Below are 14,793 nucleotides of genomic sequence, written 5' to 3'. Positions count from 1 at the left end.
GGATTACTGTAATAAATATGTCAAAAAGAGCAAGCACTTCAGTCATCACACAGACTTCTTTCCTTTCATTAAAGACTTCCAAAAATAACTCTTCTGTATCAAAAAACTTACAAATGTCTCAAGAAAGTAATGGTGCAGCAGTGTAAGAGAAGTAAAATTCTGCTAGGGGAAACTAATGAAGCATTTTCCTCATTACACTTTTGGGTTGATATATTTCATTAAGACAGAACTAGTTCTGTTTTGCTTTGCTTTTTAGTGCTTAGTCTGAGAGGCAATGCAAGAAACCAAAAGTCTTAGGAGAAAAACTTTCATAATTTCAAGTGTAAGCCACAAAGAGGCTTTTCTATAAAGGCTTGAAAGCTTGAAGAGGTGACAAGAGCAAGCTGTATTCAATTAGAAAGTTCAATAAATATGCAAAAATAAAAAAACACCTAGCAATCATGAGTATACTGTTTGTATTCTGGAAAAAGCAACATATTTCATGCTTTGAATATTTTCTCTTGAGAATAGTTTTAAAGTTATTTCCTTTTGTAACATTCAAAAGTAAAACACACATACATAATTCCATCAAGGATTCTCTGTATGATTAACATTCTGTACAAGTCAAACATGACCACATCTATATTGGAAAGAGAGCACTGAGAAGCAACAGCAGGAGAATGCATCACCTGTGTCTGTTTCAGGATGAACAGTTTTGTTAAGTTCAGCAGATTAATGTAACAATGATTACTTGTTTCCAAATACCCAGATGTTTCTTACTGGCTCCTCACTAATCAATCACACAAGTGCTAAGTCCTAAGTATTTAAAAAAACAAAAGACTGCAGGTGACTCCTTCTCTCTGGTCCCTTTACCAAAGCTCCAAATCACTTATGACATTAATTACAATATTCTGCACTCTAAAAAAATATGCAAACACAGGTTTGCTAAATTTTACTTACTCAGCAAGTCTACTAAATTTTAAAGTAGAAAAAGCACTTACATTCTCATGACACAAACTTTAGTTTTCACATTCACTAAAACATTTTAAAATCACTCAAACATGAGAACTGAAAATGTGTGTGCTTATTTGGGAGAGGATTACTGCATTTATTCTCCAGATAAAAAGGCAGACCTGAGGCATCACATTACTGGAACATTTAAACATGATGACATGTTTCTTATCTTCTAAACTTCAACGAAAGCTGCTTGTACACTATTTAATGCATATCTGCCCCATTAAACAAGCAAGATGTTTGATGTAGCAGAGAAGCCAGAGCTGAGTCACTTCATTTCTTTCTGTTGCCTCCAGTTGCCAGCATAGTTGCAACTCGCATAAATATATTTAATGTATCCATGTAGATGCTCAGCATCCTAGAAAAGAAAATTATGACCATTACATATGATGCAATTCTAATAGCGATGTTGAATTCTTAATGTAGAAAAGAAGAAAAATACTATTTGTCTTAGTGACATAAAATGGAAATTAAAAATAAGATGTTTAACTGCCAACTAATGAAGTCCTAGACTAGAAAATAGTTGAGGTCTTCCTTTTGGCAGACTCATCTTTTAAATGTTAAAGAGCAGTTTAAAAATATCATTATCTTATTCTCTGACACTGCATATATCAACTTGCAAAGAAAACTAGGTGGTAGACAATTAAATAATCAAAACAAGACCAAAGAAACACCTTTATTAAAACCTGTTAGACACAAGTATAGCATTTTTTAATATAAAAGATCCACTTCACCCCTCTAAAGAAAACGTCTACAAATCTGTAAGCTTTACAGCAACTTTTTCTTCCCCCAAGCCATTACATTGTTTTATTTTTAGATAAAATCAAATTACTTTAAAAAAATGTGACAGACACAATGAAACTCAAGAAAATTGTTTAAATAAAATAACCTACTTTGGTAGACTCCAAGAAAAAAGAAAAAAAACATAATAACACTTTATGCCAACTAAAGTTGCGTATCTCTGAAACTAGAATCTTTATACTGAATAGTTTCTAATTTCTAGAAGTATAAAACAGGCTTTTCTATTAAAAATTCCAAGTCAATTATATACATTTTCCAATAAATAATACTTGATTAATACATTTCTTCAGTTTTAAAGTCTGCAAAATATACTATCAAAAAATTAACTGACCAATAAGAGCACATTATTTATTGCACCCTGAAGCTGGCTCACAAAAATAGACAAAATATTCTGATAATGGAATGAATACCTAAGTATTACACTAAGTTGCGATATAATCAAGAGGTTTTTTGGACAGTTTACTAAAGAAAGAACAGACCAAACTACAACAGAAGTAAAACAGGAAATCTGCCAAAGCCCTTGGTGTGGTTTAAACTGTGACCCTCCTCCGCCCCCCAACAAAATATGATGAAATCCTAAGCCCTGGTACACAGGAAGAGCACCATGTGACGATGGAGACAGAGACTGGAATGATCCATTTACAAGCCAAGGAATGTCAAGGACTGCCAGCAGTAACAAGAAGCTGAGAGGCAGGGAACAGATTTTCCCTCACGGCCCTCAGAAGTACAACTCTGCTAACACCTTGATTTTAGATTTCTGGCCTCCAGAACTACAAGAGAATCAAGTTTTGTTTTAAGCCACCCAGTTTGCGATACTTCGTTAACAGTATCCCTAGAAAACTAATACAGCCATAAAAAACAGGTCAAATACACACAAGCATCCTTACATGACAGAGTCACAGCGTTAAGTAAAAAGCATTACTTACGAGTTAATGGGATCATATTTTTGAACTCCATACATTGGTGATACTTCTGCACGCTTGATTACTTTCTGGGTATCATACAGAAGGAACATGCTGAAAAGAACTAATCCACCGTACATTGCCACTGAGTAAAGAGTGGCACCAGCCACAGTAGTAGGTGGAAGAAACATAGATCCTGAAATCAAAATGTGAAAACAATTAAGATTTTTTTTAAAAAAGGATTTCCGATAACTGAGTTTATGATTTATATTACTTAAAAATCTCCTTGGTATACTCTGTAGGTAAGATGACATCTGGGTATACGTACTGTCTAATCTCATTTACATTAGTTCAAAACTCATGATACTCATTTCTCCAATGAGCCACCTGCCCATTTCACAGGAAGGTTCTTGCATGGGAGCAATATTCATGTTCTCCAGACCAACTTTCCCATTTTACATGTGTTTGGTAAAGCCAGTAATAATGGTTGATCATGTTGCCATGATTTTTATATGATACCAGGTAGTAAAATCCAGTCAAACTGGCATCAATCTTTAAAAAAACTTTTAAAATAAATTACTCAACCAATTAGGATATTGGAGTATTTCAGGTTACAGGAAACTATGCACCAAGAATTAAGTGTTAAAATACAGCAGCTTACCCAGTGAAGACACAAAAACGAGACCCAGGCCCACTCCCAGGGGCGCACCCATGTTCAGAAACTTTTCACTGGGCGCACACATGGCCACGGTGGAGAGGCCTCCCACAATGCCAGCTGTGTACCATGCAGCTCTGATGAGAAGAGGACTCCCTAATATTGTCAGAGGAGCCACCACTGCACCCATCACACCTGGAGAAAGAGCAAGTGCTCATTAAGTATTTACTAAATAACAAGCAAAAGGAAAATATCACTTCTAACATGCCATTTTATATTATACCTTACTGTTTAAGCACTACGATTCAAAAAGTTCTGCCTTTAGATAATACTACCCCCACCAAATTCTATAACCCAAACTGGTGACTACTCAAATTCTATATCACAACATTAACACTATTCCTAATCAATCACACTCACAAGCAAACACTAATCTACTTATTTAGTAACTATCAAATTCCATGTAGCTATTTGAATCTGAGCTTACCACTAGTTTCTACAAAATTCATATAATAGTTGAGATAAACAAGCTTAAAACAAATAACTCAAGGTCAAACCTACTGCTGTCAAAAGGGAAAAGCATATGATGATAAACTTGAAATGTGGCAACTTCTAAGACAGACACTGCTGTTTCTTCACATAGTAAGGATTGCTAACAGCTTATAAATAAGTAATTTTAGTTGTCAGATATTTATAAACAATTTCATAAAAATTACAGTAAAAAATTTACCAATAATTTAACAAAGGTAAATGGAACTCCTTCATTGAAAAAAATATTAGACAATGCATTATTTCAGTGCTAAAGAATAAGTTACCTTTTTCTTGAATGTAGTTTACCTCATAGACTAGGCACAAAGCTATCTTTATACTGAATTTTCAATACTAGTTTAAAGAGTAACATTTCTAGATCAAGTTATATGGTTAATAAGGTATACTATCTCATGATGATGAATAATTTAAAAATACTTTTTGCTCTAGGCAAAACAGTGGGTGAAATTTCTACACAGAACACTTCTATTAGGACTCCTCTCAGTTTTCTGTATTTCGCAGCAACATTTTTAGCACAACTTTCTCTATCCTCAGTTGTTTTCTAAATATACCCGACAAAAACAACTCTCAAATGATGCATACTAGATATAAAACCCTCCTGGTATTGAACAAAATACACAAAAGCAAATCTCTGCATATACTAGACTGTCAGAAGACACAAGTTTCGTATTGAAGATGTCCATGGTCTTAGTAGCAAAATCAATTTTTCAAAGCAAAGGTCTGGCAATAATGCAGCCAGTAATGACTGAAGAAAATTGTGTTTTCTAAATATGAGGTTTAAATTCCGTGTAGGTCATTTACAACTGTGAAGAGCCACCCAAAAAAGGTAGTAGTCAAGGTTGTCTCATAACAATTTAAAACAGAACATACCAGAATGTAGCAACCAAGCAAGATGCTTTGGGCCTGGGCTCTGGTCATATGGTATTGATCGTACCAGCATTCCAGCTCCAACCATGGCTGCAAAGGTCACACCAATTGTCTGAAAGACAAGTACTATTAAGAAAAACTGATCTTTATATGAAAACAAAGCAGAAACCCACAGGTTTGAAGTACAATTAGTTACTTCTAATAAACTAGTTGTAAAAATATTAAAGATAATAAATCAAAGCTTAAGGCCAGGCGTGGTGGCTCACGCCTGCAATCCCAGCACTTTGGGAGGCTGGGGTGGGTGGATCACCTGAGGTAGTTCCAGCCTGGCTAACTGGTGAAACCCCGTCTCTACTAAAAATACAAAAACTAGCCAGGCGCAGTGGAGTGCGTGCCTGTAGTCCCGGCTACTTGGGAGGCTGAGTGAGGCAGGAAAATCACTTGAACCCGGGAGGTGGAGGTTGCAATGAGCCAAGATCGTGCCACTGCACTGCACTCTAGCCTGGGTGACAGAGCGAGACTCCATCTCAAAAAAAAAAAAAAAAAAATCAAAGCTTTAATTTTTCTGGCACATTAAAAGCTCTGGGTTTATTTCAGAGTTTTGGCTAAGTTAGCATGAGTGCCCCCTACTGCCATATATAAGGTTTTGCAGACAGCTTCAAATGCATGTCTTAAGCTTGGACTGGCAACACATCTTTCAACAATTTTATTCTTGTTGGACAGAGGTGAAACAAAAACCCTTTAGGGATCCCAAGATAATTAACTCTTAATTAAAAAATATATTTTTGTATAGCACAAATAAAATTTTCTTTAAAATCAGTCATGCTTACAAATTAGTAATTTTTAAAAAAAAATATATAGCACATCACTTTGAAATCCATATTTGCTAAATGAAGACTTGAAAAATAGAAAGTAGATATCACAGCACGTGGAAAAGAAAAATGAGAAATAAGATTCTACACTTCTACCCTCCAGGTTTATGGCTAATTTGGTCCTCATTCCTTTTCTTTGCCTATCTTAGATTTCCAGTGTTATATTTAAATATTCCTTGTGTATGACAAGAAGAAATGTATTAATATGTAATGGAAAAAAGACAGTGCTAATCTCCAAGAAATTTAAGTCAGAGATTGCAAACTTGTAGCCCTTAGAATCAGGCCACAGATGTTTTGTTTGGCAAACTATGTAAAAAAAAAGAACATGGTTGAGAAGGCTACTCTACATGTCAGTAACCTCTATATGTCAACAATCTCCTGTGTGACACACCAGGCCTCCTCACTCATCTGTATTATCTGTCTCACCCATCAACATCAAAATATTCAACTTCTAATATAAAGTACAGGTAAACAAAACAGCTGGTTTTGCCAAGAATGGGAAAACCTTAACACGAAAAAGCATACTGAGCTGGGTGCAGTGGTGTGCGCCTGTAACGTCAGTTACTTGGGAGGCTGAGGTGAGAGGATCACTTGAGCCTGGCAATTCAAGCCAAGCCTAGGCAAACATAGAGACCTAGTCTCTTTTTAAAAAACATTAAAAAGAAAAGCATATCAAGCTCCACTCCACCATTTTCTAATGACAAATAATTACTACCTACAAACTATTTCACAAAACCTCTGTGGACAGCACTTTTGGGATATTTACTGCAATTACATTTTTTTAAGATCTTTTATGATCCAGTCTCACTCCAAACTCTGCATTCCAATCATACCGAACTGGCATGGCTGCCAACATGCCCCAAAGTTTCAGGCCTCCTTAATTCAATCCATCATGCCTAAGAATACCTCCTTCCGTATCTGGTCGACTTACTGAGGTATTGTCTCCTCATCTCAAAAGCTTTTTCTAGTAGGTACCCTGGCTGCCCAGGAGCAAGATCAGATAACCTCTCCTCAGAGGCACTTGGGACAAACTTTGACATTATCTGTGTGTCTATGTGTGTGTTTGTATATATATGTCTGTCACACCCAAAAAGGTTACATCTTCATCTCTGTAGCACTTGTCTTTGACTTTCCTGAGTATTTTCTGTATTACTAACAGTGGAAGAAGGTAATCTTTTGCCCAGAAGGGACTGAGGATATGGCCCAAACACAAAACTTCTTTGAAGCCTCATTTTAGGGCCTAAAATTTTAGGTAAATATTGCCATGTTTATTACAAAAGTATTGTTTTAAATTATTTGCTTTTGATTAAAACTGACATCCCCAGTGAGAACATTCTGTGCCTTTGTGAACCTCTGGGCCGGGAGATTCATGACACCTATGTGAAAAGCATGATCCTAAGAATATATAAATGTCCAAATGGCTATGCTACTGTAAATGGTTATCGTTTAGCAAAGTATAACACAGTGAAAATATTATGGATTTTGGTCCCTATGTGGGGAATCAGTGTTACATGAACTCTCCTTCCCCTCCAATCTCACACACTGCTCTAGTTCAGGTTCTTATCATCCCTCATTTCAGATCTTACAAAGGCACACAGCTGGTACACCTGCTCCATGTCTCTTCCACATTGGTTCTAAAAACTCAAATATAAATCACACTTTTGTTGTTCCAGTATCTCCAATGGCCTCCGACTGCTTAGGTTCTCTCCTCAGCTTGACAATCGTATCCTTTCTAACCATGTCTTCTTTACCCTCCAGACCTCAAATGCTTGAATTTCCCTCTAATGGGATTGTAAGTCACCTCTAAAATTAGGTTTTCCTACCTCCTCTTTGCTTAAACTGTTTGGTAAAATTGAACTGCCCTTGTCTACTTAAAAATTTTTTTAATTTTTAAAATTTTCTATTTATTTAAAAATTACAGACGGTGTCTCACTATGTTGCCCAGGTTGGTCTCAAATTCCTGGGCTCAAGCAATCTTCCTGCCTCAGACTCCCAAAATGCTGAGATTACAGGTGTGAGCCACTGCACCTGGCCCTCTTGTCTACTTCTAAAATAAATGAAACATGTTAGCCTTCAACAACCCTGATGAAATAAATGTCTCCTTCACGGACCTTGCCTAAGAGTCCAAGACAGAAACTCTCAAGTGACTTTGCACTTTCTTATTGCATATCTGTGCCACTTATTCCGGTTCATCTCTTCTAACAAATAGCAGGAGAATAGGGCACACATATTCAAATTCTCATATCTAGCAAAATAACAAGGGCTCCAGAGAAACTCATTAAATATAAAATCTTCTATAAGGTCAAGAATCTTAGGAATAATAGTAGCAGCACTATTCTACTCTTAACTGCATAAAATGGCTAGGCTTTTGTGATAGGCATTTCCCTCTGACTTCTAAGATGATTTTGCATTTGCTTTATTTTTTTAGTAAACTGCTACAAATTAGAGGCTGTTTGATATCTGCTGCTAGACAAGAATGTTGTCCCTGTAAGTTTGATTTCTAACTCCTCTGGTATTATTCGAATACATGTTTAATAAAGAATAATAGCTGACCTACCTAGAATGAACTTCCTACTTCATCTCAGCTGCACTAATACAGGTTGAGTATCCCTCATCAGAAATGCTTAGGACCAGAAGTGTTTCAGACTTCAGATTTCGGACTATTTATCATTACACTTCATTGTTGTTAGGGTTCAGGATCCCTAATCCAAAAACCCAAAATGTGAAATGCTACAATTTTCTTTGAGCATCATGTTGACACTACAAACGTTTTGGATTTTGGAGCATTTCTGGATTTTAAATTAGGGATGCTCAATCTATAATTCATACATTATTTGAACAAAAACTTGTTCAATACAGTATTCTTTCCATTTAATACCCCTTCCCTCCAATATATTTTATCTAATCTTTTGATCTTTAGATGAAAAAGGAAAACAAAAACAGCTGACTTACCACCCAAGAGCCTCTCATCATGAAGTTCATGAGAACAGGTGTTCTGCTGATTGCTATGGCAGACAAAGCTGTTAAACCAATACTCCCTGCTAAGTACATATAGGTGGAATGAATTCTATCCTTGACATACTGAGGCCAAATTCTGTAAGAAACATGACATGATTAATTTATGAAATTACAGATTTGATTTCTGGTTGAGTCATATACTAGCTGGGCGACCTCGGGATAAATCATTTTACACTTTAAATGTTATTCACTTCATTTATCACAGAAATAATTACGATAATTATACATACTTGGGAGTTACTGTAAGGACTGAATGAGATAAAACATACAAGCACATATAAAAAACAACATATTTTTGGCTAGGCGCGGTGGCTCACGCCTGTAATCCCAGCACTTTGGGAGGCTGAGGTGAGTGGATCACCTGAGGTCAGGAGATCGAGACCAGCCTGGCCAACATGGTGAAACCCTGTCTCTACTAAAAATACAAAAAATAGCCGGGCATGGTGGCGGGTGCCTGTAGTCCCACCTACTCAAGAGCCTGAGGCAGGAGAATTGCCTGAACCCAGGAGGTGGAGGTTGCAGTGAGCCAAGATTGTGCCATTGCACCCCAGCCTGGGCAACAAAGCAAGACTCTCTCTCAAAAAAAAAAAAAAAAAAAATTTCTCCTTGCTTAAACACACATAACCTTGCTTAAAGATTTTTATTTAGATTTGAATAAATAAAGGTCAAAGAAGCAAGAAGAGATTCTCTATTTGTGTGTATGCACAAAGACTAGACACAAAACGTTCCAAAGTGACTAAAGATAGGAATGAGAAGAAAATTGGAATTTTTGTTTTAAGGCTGGAGTTGTTTAGGAACAATTTACTTAAAACAATTTACTTACACAGCCTTTTCAATAGCTCCAATCTCATTAGACAGGCCCAAGCCATAGTAACACAATGCTCCAAGACCAACAGCAGCCCCTCCAGCAACAAACCATCTTCCCATCTGATCAACTGCAGAACACAGAAGGAAATGCAGGTTAGTACTGGCACGTCTGGACAAAGCCTTTAAAATATTTATGAAGGGAATCAAATCATGTACCATATTTAATAACAGCCATAATCAGCACATATGGGGTACAGAAATTGCCTCAATGTTAGGTAACCAGTAGAAAAAACACTCCTGAAACAAAGGTGTAAAAATCAGTACAAAAAAGAAAGGATTAGGTTTGGTGAATCTTCAGCCTCACTCCAACAATATTTGAGGGGGCAGTATATCTGTAGATGTGGAGCTACTTCTGTGATACATATTATTTTACTAATAAGAGGTTGAAGTATATTCACATGACATTCATGGAAAGTAAAAAATGAGAAGGAAATGTTAACAGTCATACCACACTGCATGGTGTTAACACGATGCTTTACGTGGAAATCAAGAAAAAAGAGAAAGAAAATATAATCAGTGTTTATGCAGCAGAATCAAGTGAGGGGAGGCTCCCGTTCTAGGGTACTGAGAGACAACTAACTTATCAGCTCTAAGTCAACAGAGGTATTCATAAAGGGTATCTTATTCTTTTGGTCTAATTCGTTTACTAAGAATATTACTAGGCTGTCACTACATAATTTGCATGATTTGGTTTCTACAGTCAAATCAGAAAGAAATGACCTGAAGGATACTGATTAGGGCTCTCTCCCACTGTAAAGACATTTTGCAAGATTATTAAGGAGCAGTGGTATTCTTTGAATAGCTTTAGGATGATTAACAGTCTAGTTTCTGAACTTGCAAAGCTGATATCCAAACTGAACCAAACTGGCAATATATTAAAGTACTGCCCTCCTGAGGCCCTATGTGAGCAGTGAGTTAAAGGACTCTTCTTGGACAGCTAGGCTTTTATTAACATCTATGTGTTGGTGATTCATTCTTAATCAGAAACATACACAAATATTATATGCTTGAATGAGAATTCTACACATTTAAAATGAACTTTCTCAACAGACTATACCTTTTGGACCGTGGCATATTAATAATCCTTTTCTTTAAAAAAAGGGAAAGTAAAATTTCCACTGGAAGAAATATGACTGATAACCACTGAATCCAGTGCAAAGTACCAATCTTTTCTGGGTCGTCAGATCTCAGAATAATAATGTGGTCTTCCCAGAAAATGCACAAATACACATATATTTTTAGGAAGTTGTTCATGGACCTCTTAAAACATATCCATAGATTCTAGCTTAAAAACTAAATATAGCCACCTACTTTTAAATATTTTTTCCATCGATGGTTCCAGTGCTGCCTCTTTGAGTTCTTGGCCAGTTCTCCCACGCCGGATCCCAATTCTTGTTTTGGTGGCATACTCCTGACACACATGCAAACAAAGACAAGCACCACCCACATGAAAATAGAACGTTAATAAAATAAAATGCAAGATCTCTTTACACTAGAAAACTCTAGTCAAAGAAACTTGGTACTTTCTATATATGTAACTTCACTATGGAAATTTATTAGCCAACTTAAAAAACTAAATGTAAAAATAAATAAATAAATGTAGACCTTACCTGTGCTCCACCTTTGGAAGCTAGTAATTCATTATATTCTTCTTAGTTTCAATTTCAGAAAAATTGTTTCTTTTACAAACTATAGATTTACATACCTAGAATTGTTATATTTTAAATCCTAACCAAATATCAAGATGAGAATCTATTAGCATTTTTAAGATATGCATTCTATAAGCATTATTAGCTATATTTCGTCATCTGGGATATGGACTCAAGAAAGGCATCTTTCCTTAACATGAAGCCAAGAAGAGGGAAGACTACTACTTCCATTTTGGCTCTTTTTCAACAGTGGAACAGTTAATTTAAAAGGGAAAAAGTCTCCTTCTAGCTTCTGTATATTGTCCTCATTATCTCACACTTCAAACTTTATTATATGAAAGCTAGAAGGTAAGTCTATTATAAAGATGGGTTTCTTTCTAACCTGACAGATATTATCAATCTCTAAATAAGAGATAACAATTTATTAATAAGCAATTGGCCAACTGGTAATATCCCTGGGTTCTTAAACTTCTGACTATGTGCTCCAGGATCTCTGTTACACCACATAACTCTCAATCCCTCACAATGTACTCTAAATTTTCTAAATGAGAAACTCCAGAAGCTATAAGCAAAGGCAACGTTACAGAAACTCATTTTCTATTTCATATAGGATAAGGAGGGACCAGAATGATACAAACTAATGGGGAGAAAGAGCTGACTGGGGATATTATCAGGGCTAATTGACATATAACACACTAAAGGCAGAGCAGCATACTCTGCCAAAAACGAAGGGCACAAATGGAAAAAGAAGCAATATAAAAACATTTAGATTATCTTTACCCTGCTGGGTGTTAACAGCCATTGATTCTTCGTGATGGAATTCTTCACAACAGGGGAGGCCTTGGTGAAAGCTGGGTGGAATACCCTAGAAGGTAGTGTCCGGAGACACACAAGCCTTGCAGCCAACATGGTGGTGGTGCACCAGGTCTACCAAGCAGATCTGAAATGCTAGTAAAAAAAAAAAAAAAAGCAAAAACAACCAAAAAAACATAAACAAAACAACCCACTAACCAATCAAGAGAAGGACATACGAGAGTCAGAGTCAAGAAGGAACAAACTGTCTTTTAGTAGAAAAGGAAATAAAGGGACCTTTTTAATTTTCAGCGATGAATTCTTTGCCCAACCATCCCTTGTAATGCAAGAAACCCATCCCAGAGAATACAGCTGAGGATGGAGGAACAAATTAAGTTTAAGTCCCAGTTTGACCAATAACAACATAGATGACTGCAAAAATTATGTGTAACGCACTATGGCTGTTAATAACTGGATGGGATTACAGGGTCTGTCATGGCTTTTACAAATGTAGTTTTGGCTTAAGATTTATACCAGCATCCACTGGACGTGATTACAGGGTCTGTGATGGCTTTTACAAATGTAGTTTTGGCTTAAGATTTACACCCGCATCTAGCGGGAAAATTTAAAAGAATCTACATAACTTCTGGGCAGAAGAATAGTGTCATCCAAAGAAGACATGAAAGTTATACTGCATTACAAAGCTAAAAGATATTAAAAGAAGCCAACTATATGAATTTCAGCTAATCATACCAAATATTACTTTCCTTCAACATAAGATATAAAAATATTCTAAGTTAACCTATTCTATATGTTCTACTATAATGCGTAAAGGACATTTAGTCTTTCAAAGTAAACTCGGTTATCAGCCAGGTTTCCCTTACATTAGACTCCCTCAATGGTGTCTTCAAAAGAAAAGCATGCTGAAAACTGGATTATCTTAGCTCCAGGTCACATTACACAAGATGAGTGGTCAACCAGAAGTCAGCAGATCGTGTTTCTGTAATGCTAAGGTGAGGTGACTATGAGATAGGTCAGAATGAAATGACAAGTGTAAACCAACTGGGGCTACCAACCCATCTCTCCCAATGATTTGTAGTGAATTTTAAGCAAGTGATATCCTTCTGGGTCCATTTCCTCATCTGTAACATAATGATTCCGTGTTCAGACTACAGCGTTGACCCTTAGACTAACTGCTTGAAAGTGCCCCGGATGCATCTTAAAATGTAGGCTCTTGGGTCTTTCTTTGCTCCTAATGATTCTACCTCTAGGAATAGGACCAAGAATATGTGTTTTAACGAACACTCCAAAAGCTAAGAACTACTGCTTTAAGATACCCGAGCGTCCTCCGAGCTCTGCAACTGCACTATTTAGGGTCTTAATATTCGGCAGCTGGCCTTTGGGAAAACACCCAGCGCTTTTAGAACTTTCGTGCCATTACATCATCTCAACCTATGGCTGTCCTGTATCTTCCTCAGTACTCAGTCCACTGGCTGGGGCCGCAGAGGTCCAGCTCAGAGTGACCTCCATGTGGCGTAACAGCCCAGAGTGGGAATCCCACTTCTGACACGTTAGAAGTGACCCTGCGAGGAGTGCGGGTCTCTAAGACTCAGATGTCGCTGCTATAAAATGGGGAAAATACTACCGACCCTAATCCAAGGGCTTATGCCTCCGTGAGCATTGATGAGTTTGGGTGCCTGGTCCCCGAGAAACTTCACCCAGCCCGCTAGATTCGGATGAGAACCCGGCGGCAAACCTCCCGGTCAACCCACAACACCTCTGCCCCTGCCCCAGGTGCCGCTACGAGCGCAGCGGCTGTACGGCCTCGCCGCAAGGATGACTCAGCACCTTGTTGCCCGAGGACAGAAGCACAGCTACAGTGAGCCCTTGCCCGCCTGACCAGGGCCTTGTGGCCGCCGCCCTCTCCACCAGGTCACCCACAGGACTGCGACCCCAACGCGCAGGCCGGCCCTGACGCAGCCAGCAGCACCGCTGCTTCCAGCCCTTCCCCCCCGCACCCAGCGGTCCCGTGAGGGCGGCTGTCAGGACCACCGGGGATCCCGGGCGCCCGCTGGCCAGTCGGAGCAGTACCTCGGTCCCCGGTCACCTTCGCCGCACGGTTTCCCTTCCCGGCCCCAGCACGCTCCTTACGGCCTGAAAGAGCACAGTTCCTCCGGCGCACTGCATGACGCAACATCGAGAGGAGATAAATAGTAGGAGCAGCCAATCACCGGCAGGCCTCTGTCGGAAAGGCGCGCACACTGGGGGAGGCGGGGTTCCGGGTTGCGGAGGCGGGGTTCCGAATTGGTGGGGCGGGGCCAGTTGAGGATTGTTGCCGGGAACGTCATAGTCAGCGTCCATTTTGCGTGTGGGCATGGAAGCTGTCTCGGCTATCTTTGTTCTGGGCAGTGGAGCTCTGTTTTGCTTTTGTTTTAGTCGTTTCACTCGCCGCAGATATAAGAATTATGTAAAAATGGAGAGAAAGTAATGTTAGAGTTAAAAATTATTCCGTTTATTCCGTTCCTTTCTTTTTGAAGGCCTTTTTGTCCCTTAATTTATTGTGAGATAAATATCTTTCCAAATGTGGCTGCTTCTGAGCCAAGTCATCCGGTTTCTGGGGTCTTACGCCAAAGGTTAGATGGTGAAATCCAGAAAAGATTTTTTTCTAGATGGTTTTTTCATTGCTTTGTGACTTTCCCGCGCACATTTTCAAGTTTCACCCTAAACCTGTGTAATAGGCCTGATAACAGCCGCCGCTGCCTCGCACCCAGGGTTGCTCTGAGGACTAAGATGTTTCCATTGCGCGTAATTTGATAGGTGAAGAGCTA

The 14,793-nt window shown here is 38.3% G+C and overlaps 1 protein-coding gene across 3 annotated transcripts; it reads right to left on the bottom strand.

Moving 5' to 3' along the window:
- Nucleotides 1-438: 438 nt before the first annotated feature.
- GHITM (growth hormone inducible transmembrane protein) lies at nt 439-14,215 on the bottom strand. 3 transcript variants are annotated; one of them, XM_032141552.2, is made up of 10 exons: nt 14,057-14,209; nt 12,850-12,973; nt 11,954-12,121; nt 10,836-10,935; nt 9,481-9,592; nt 8,592-8,733; nt 4,771-4,879; nt 3,358-3,546; nt 2,721-2,892; nt 439-1,351 (listed from the first exon to the last, which is right to left on the bottom strand). In XM_032141552.2, the coding sequence occupies exons 3-10, from the start codon at nt 12,080-12,082 to the stop codon at nt 1,267-1,269; spliced, it is 1,038 nt and encodes a 345-aa protein (XP_031997443.1). In that variant the 5' UTR covers nt 12,083-12,121; nt 12,850-12,973; nt 14,057-14,209; the 3' UTR covers nt 439-1,266. The 3 variants fall into 3 exon arrangements, with proteins under 3 accessions (XP_031997443.1, XP_031997440.1, XP_031997447.1); XM_032141549.2 differs by lacking the exon at nt 12,850-12,973 and having other exon boundaries at nt 14,057-14,215; XM_032141556.2 differs by lacking the exon at nt 12,850-12,973 and having other exon boundaries at nt 11,954-12,113.
- Between the last annotated feature and the right edge of the window lie 578 nt (nt 14,216-14,793).

Source organism: Hylobates moloch, unplaced genomic scaffold (genome assembly GCF_009828535.3).
Source record: "Hylobates moloch isolate HMO894 unplaced genomic scaffold, HMol_V3 SCAFFOLD_3, whole genome shotgun sequence".
In the NCBI taxonomy this organism is placed as follows: Eukaryota; Metazoa; Chordata; class Mammalia; order Primates; family Hylobatidae; genus Hylobates; species Hylobates moloch.
Note: the sequence above shows the minus strand (reverse complement) of the source record. Positions and strands in the feature narration are given on the sequence as shown.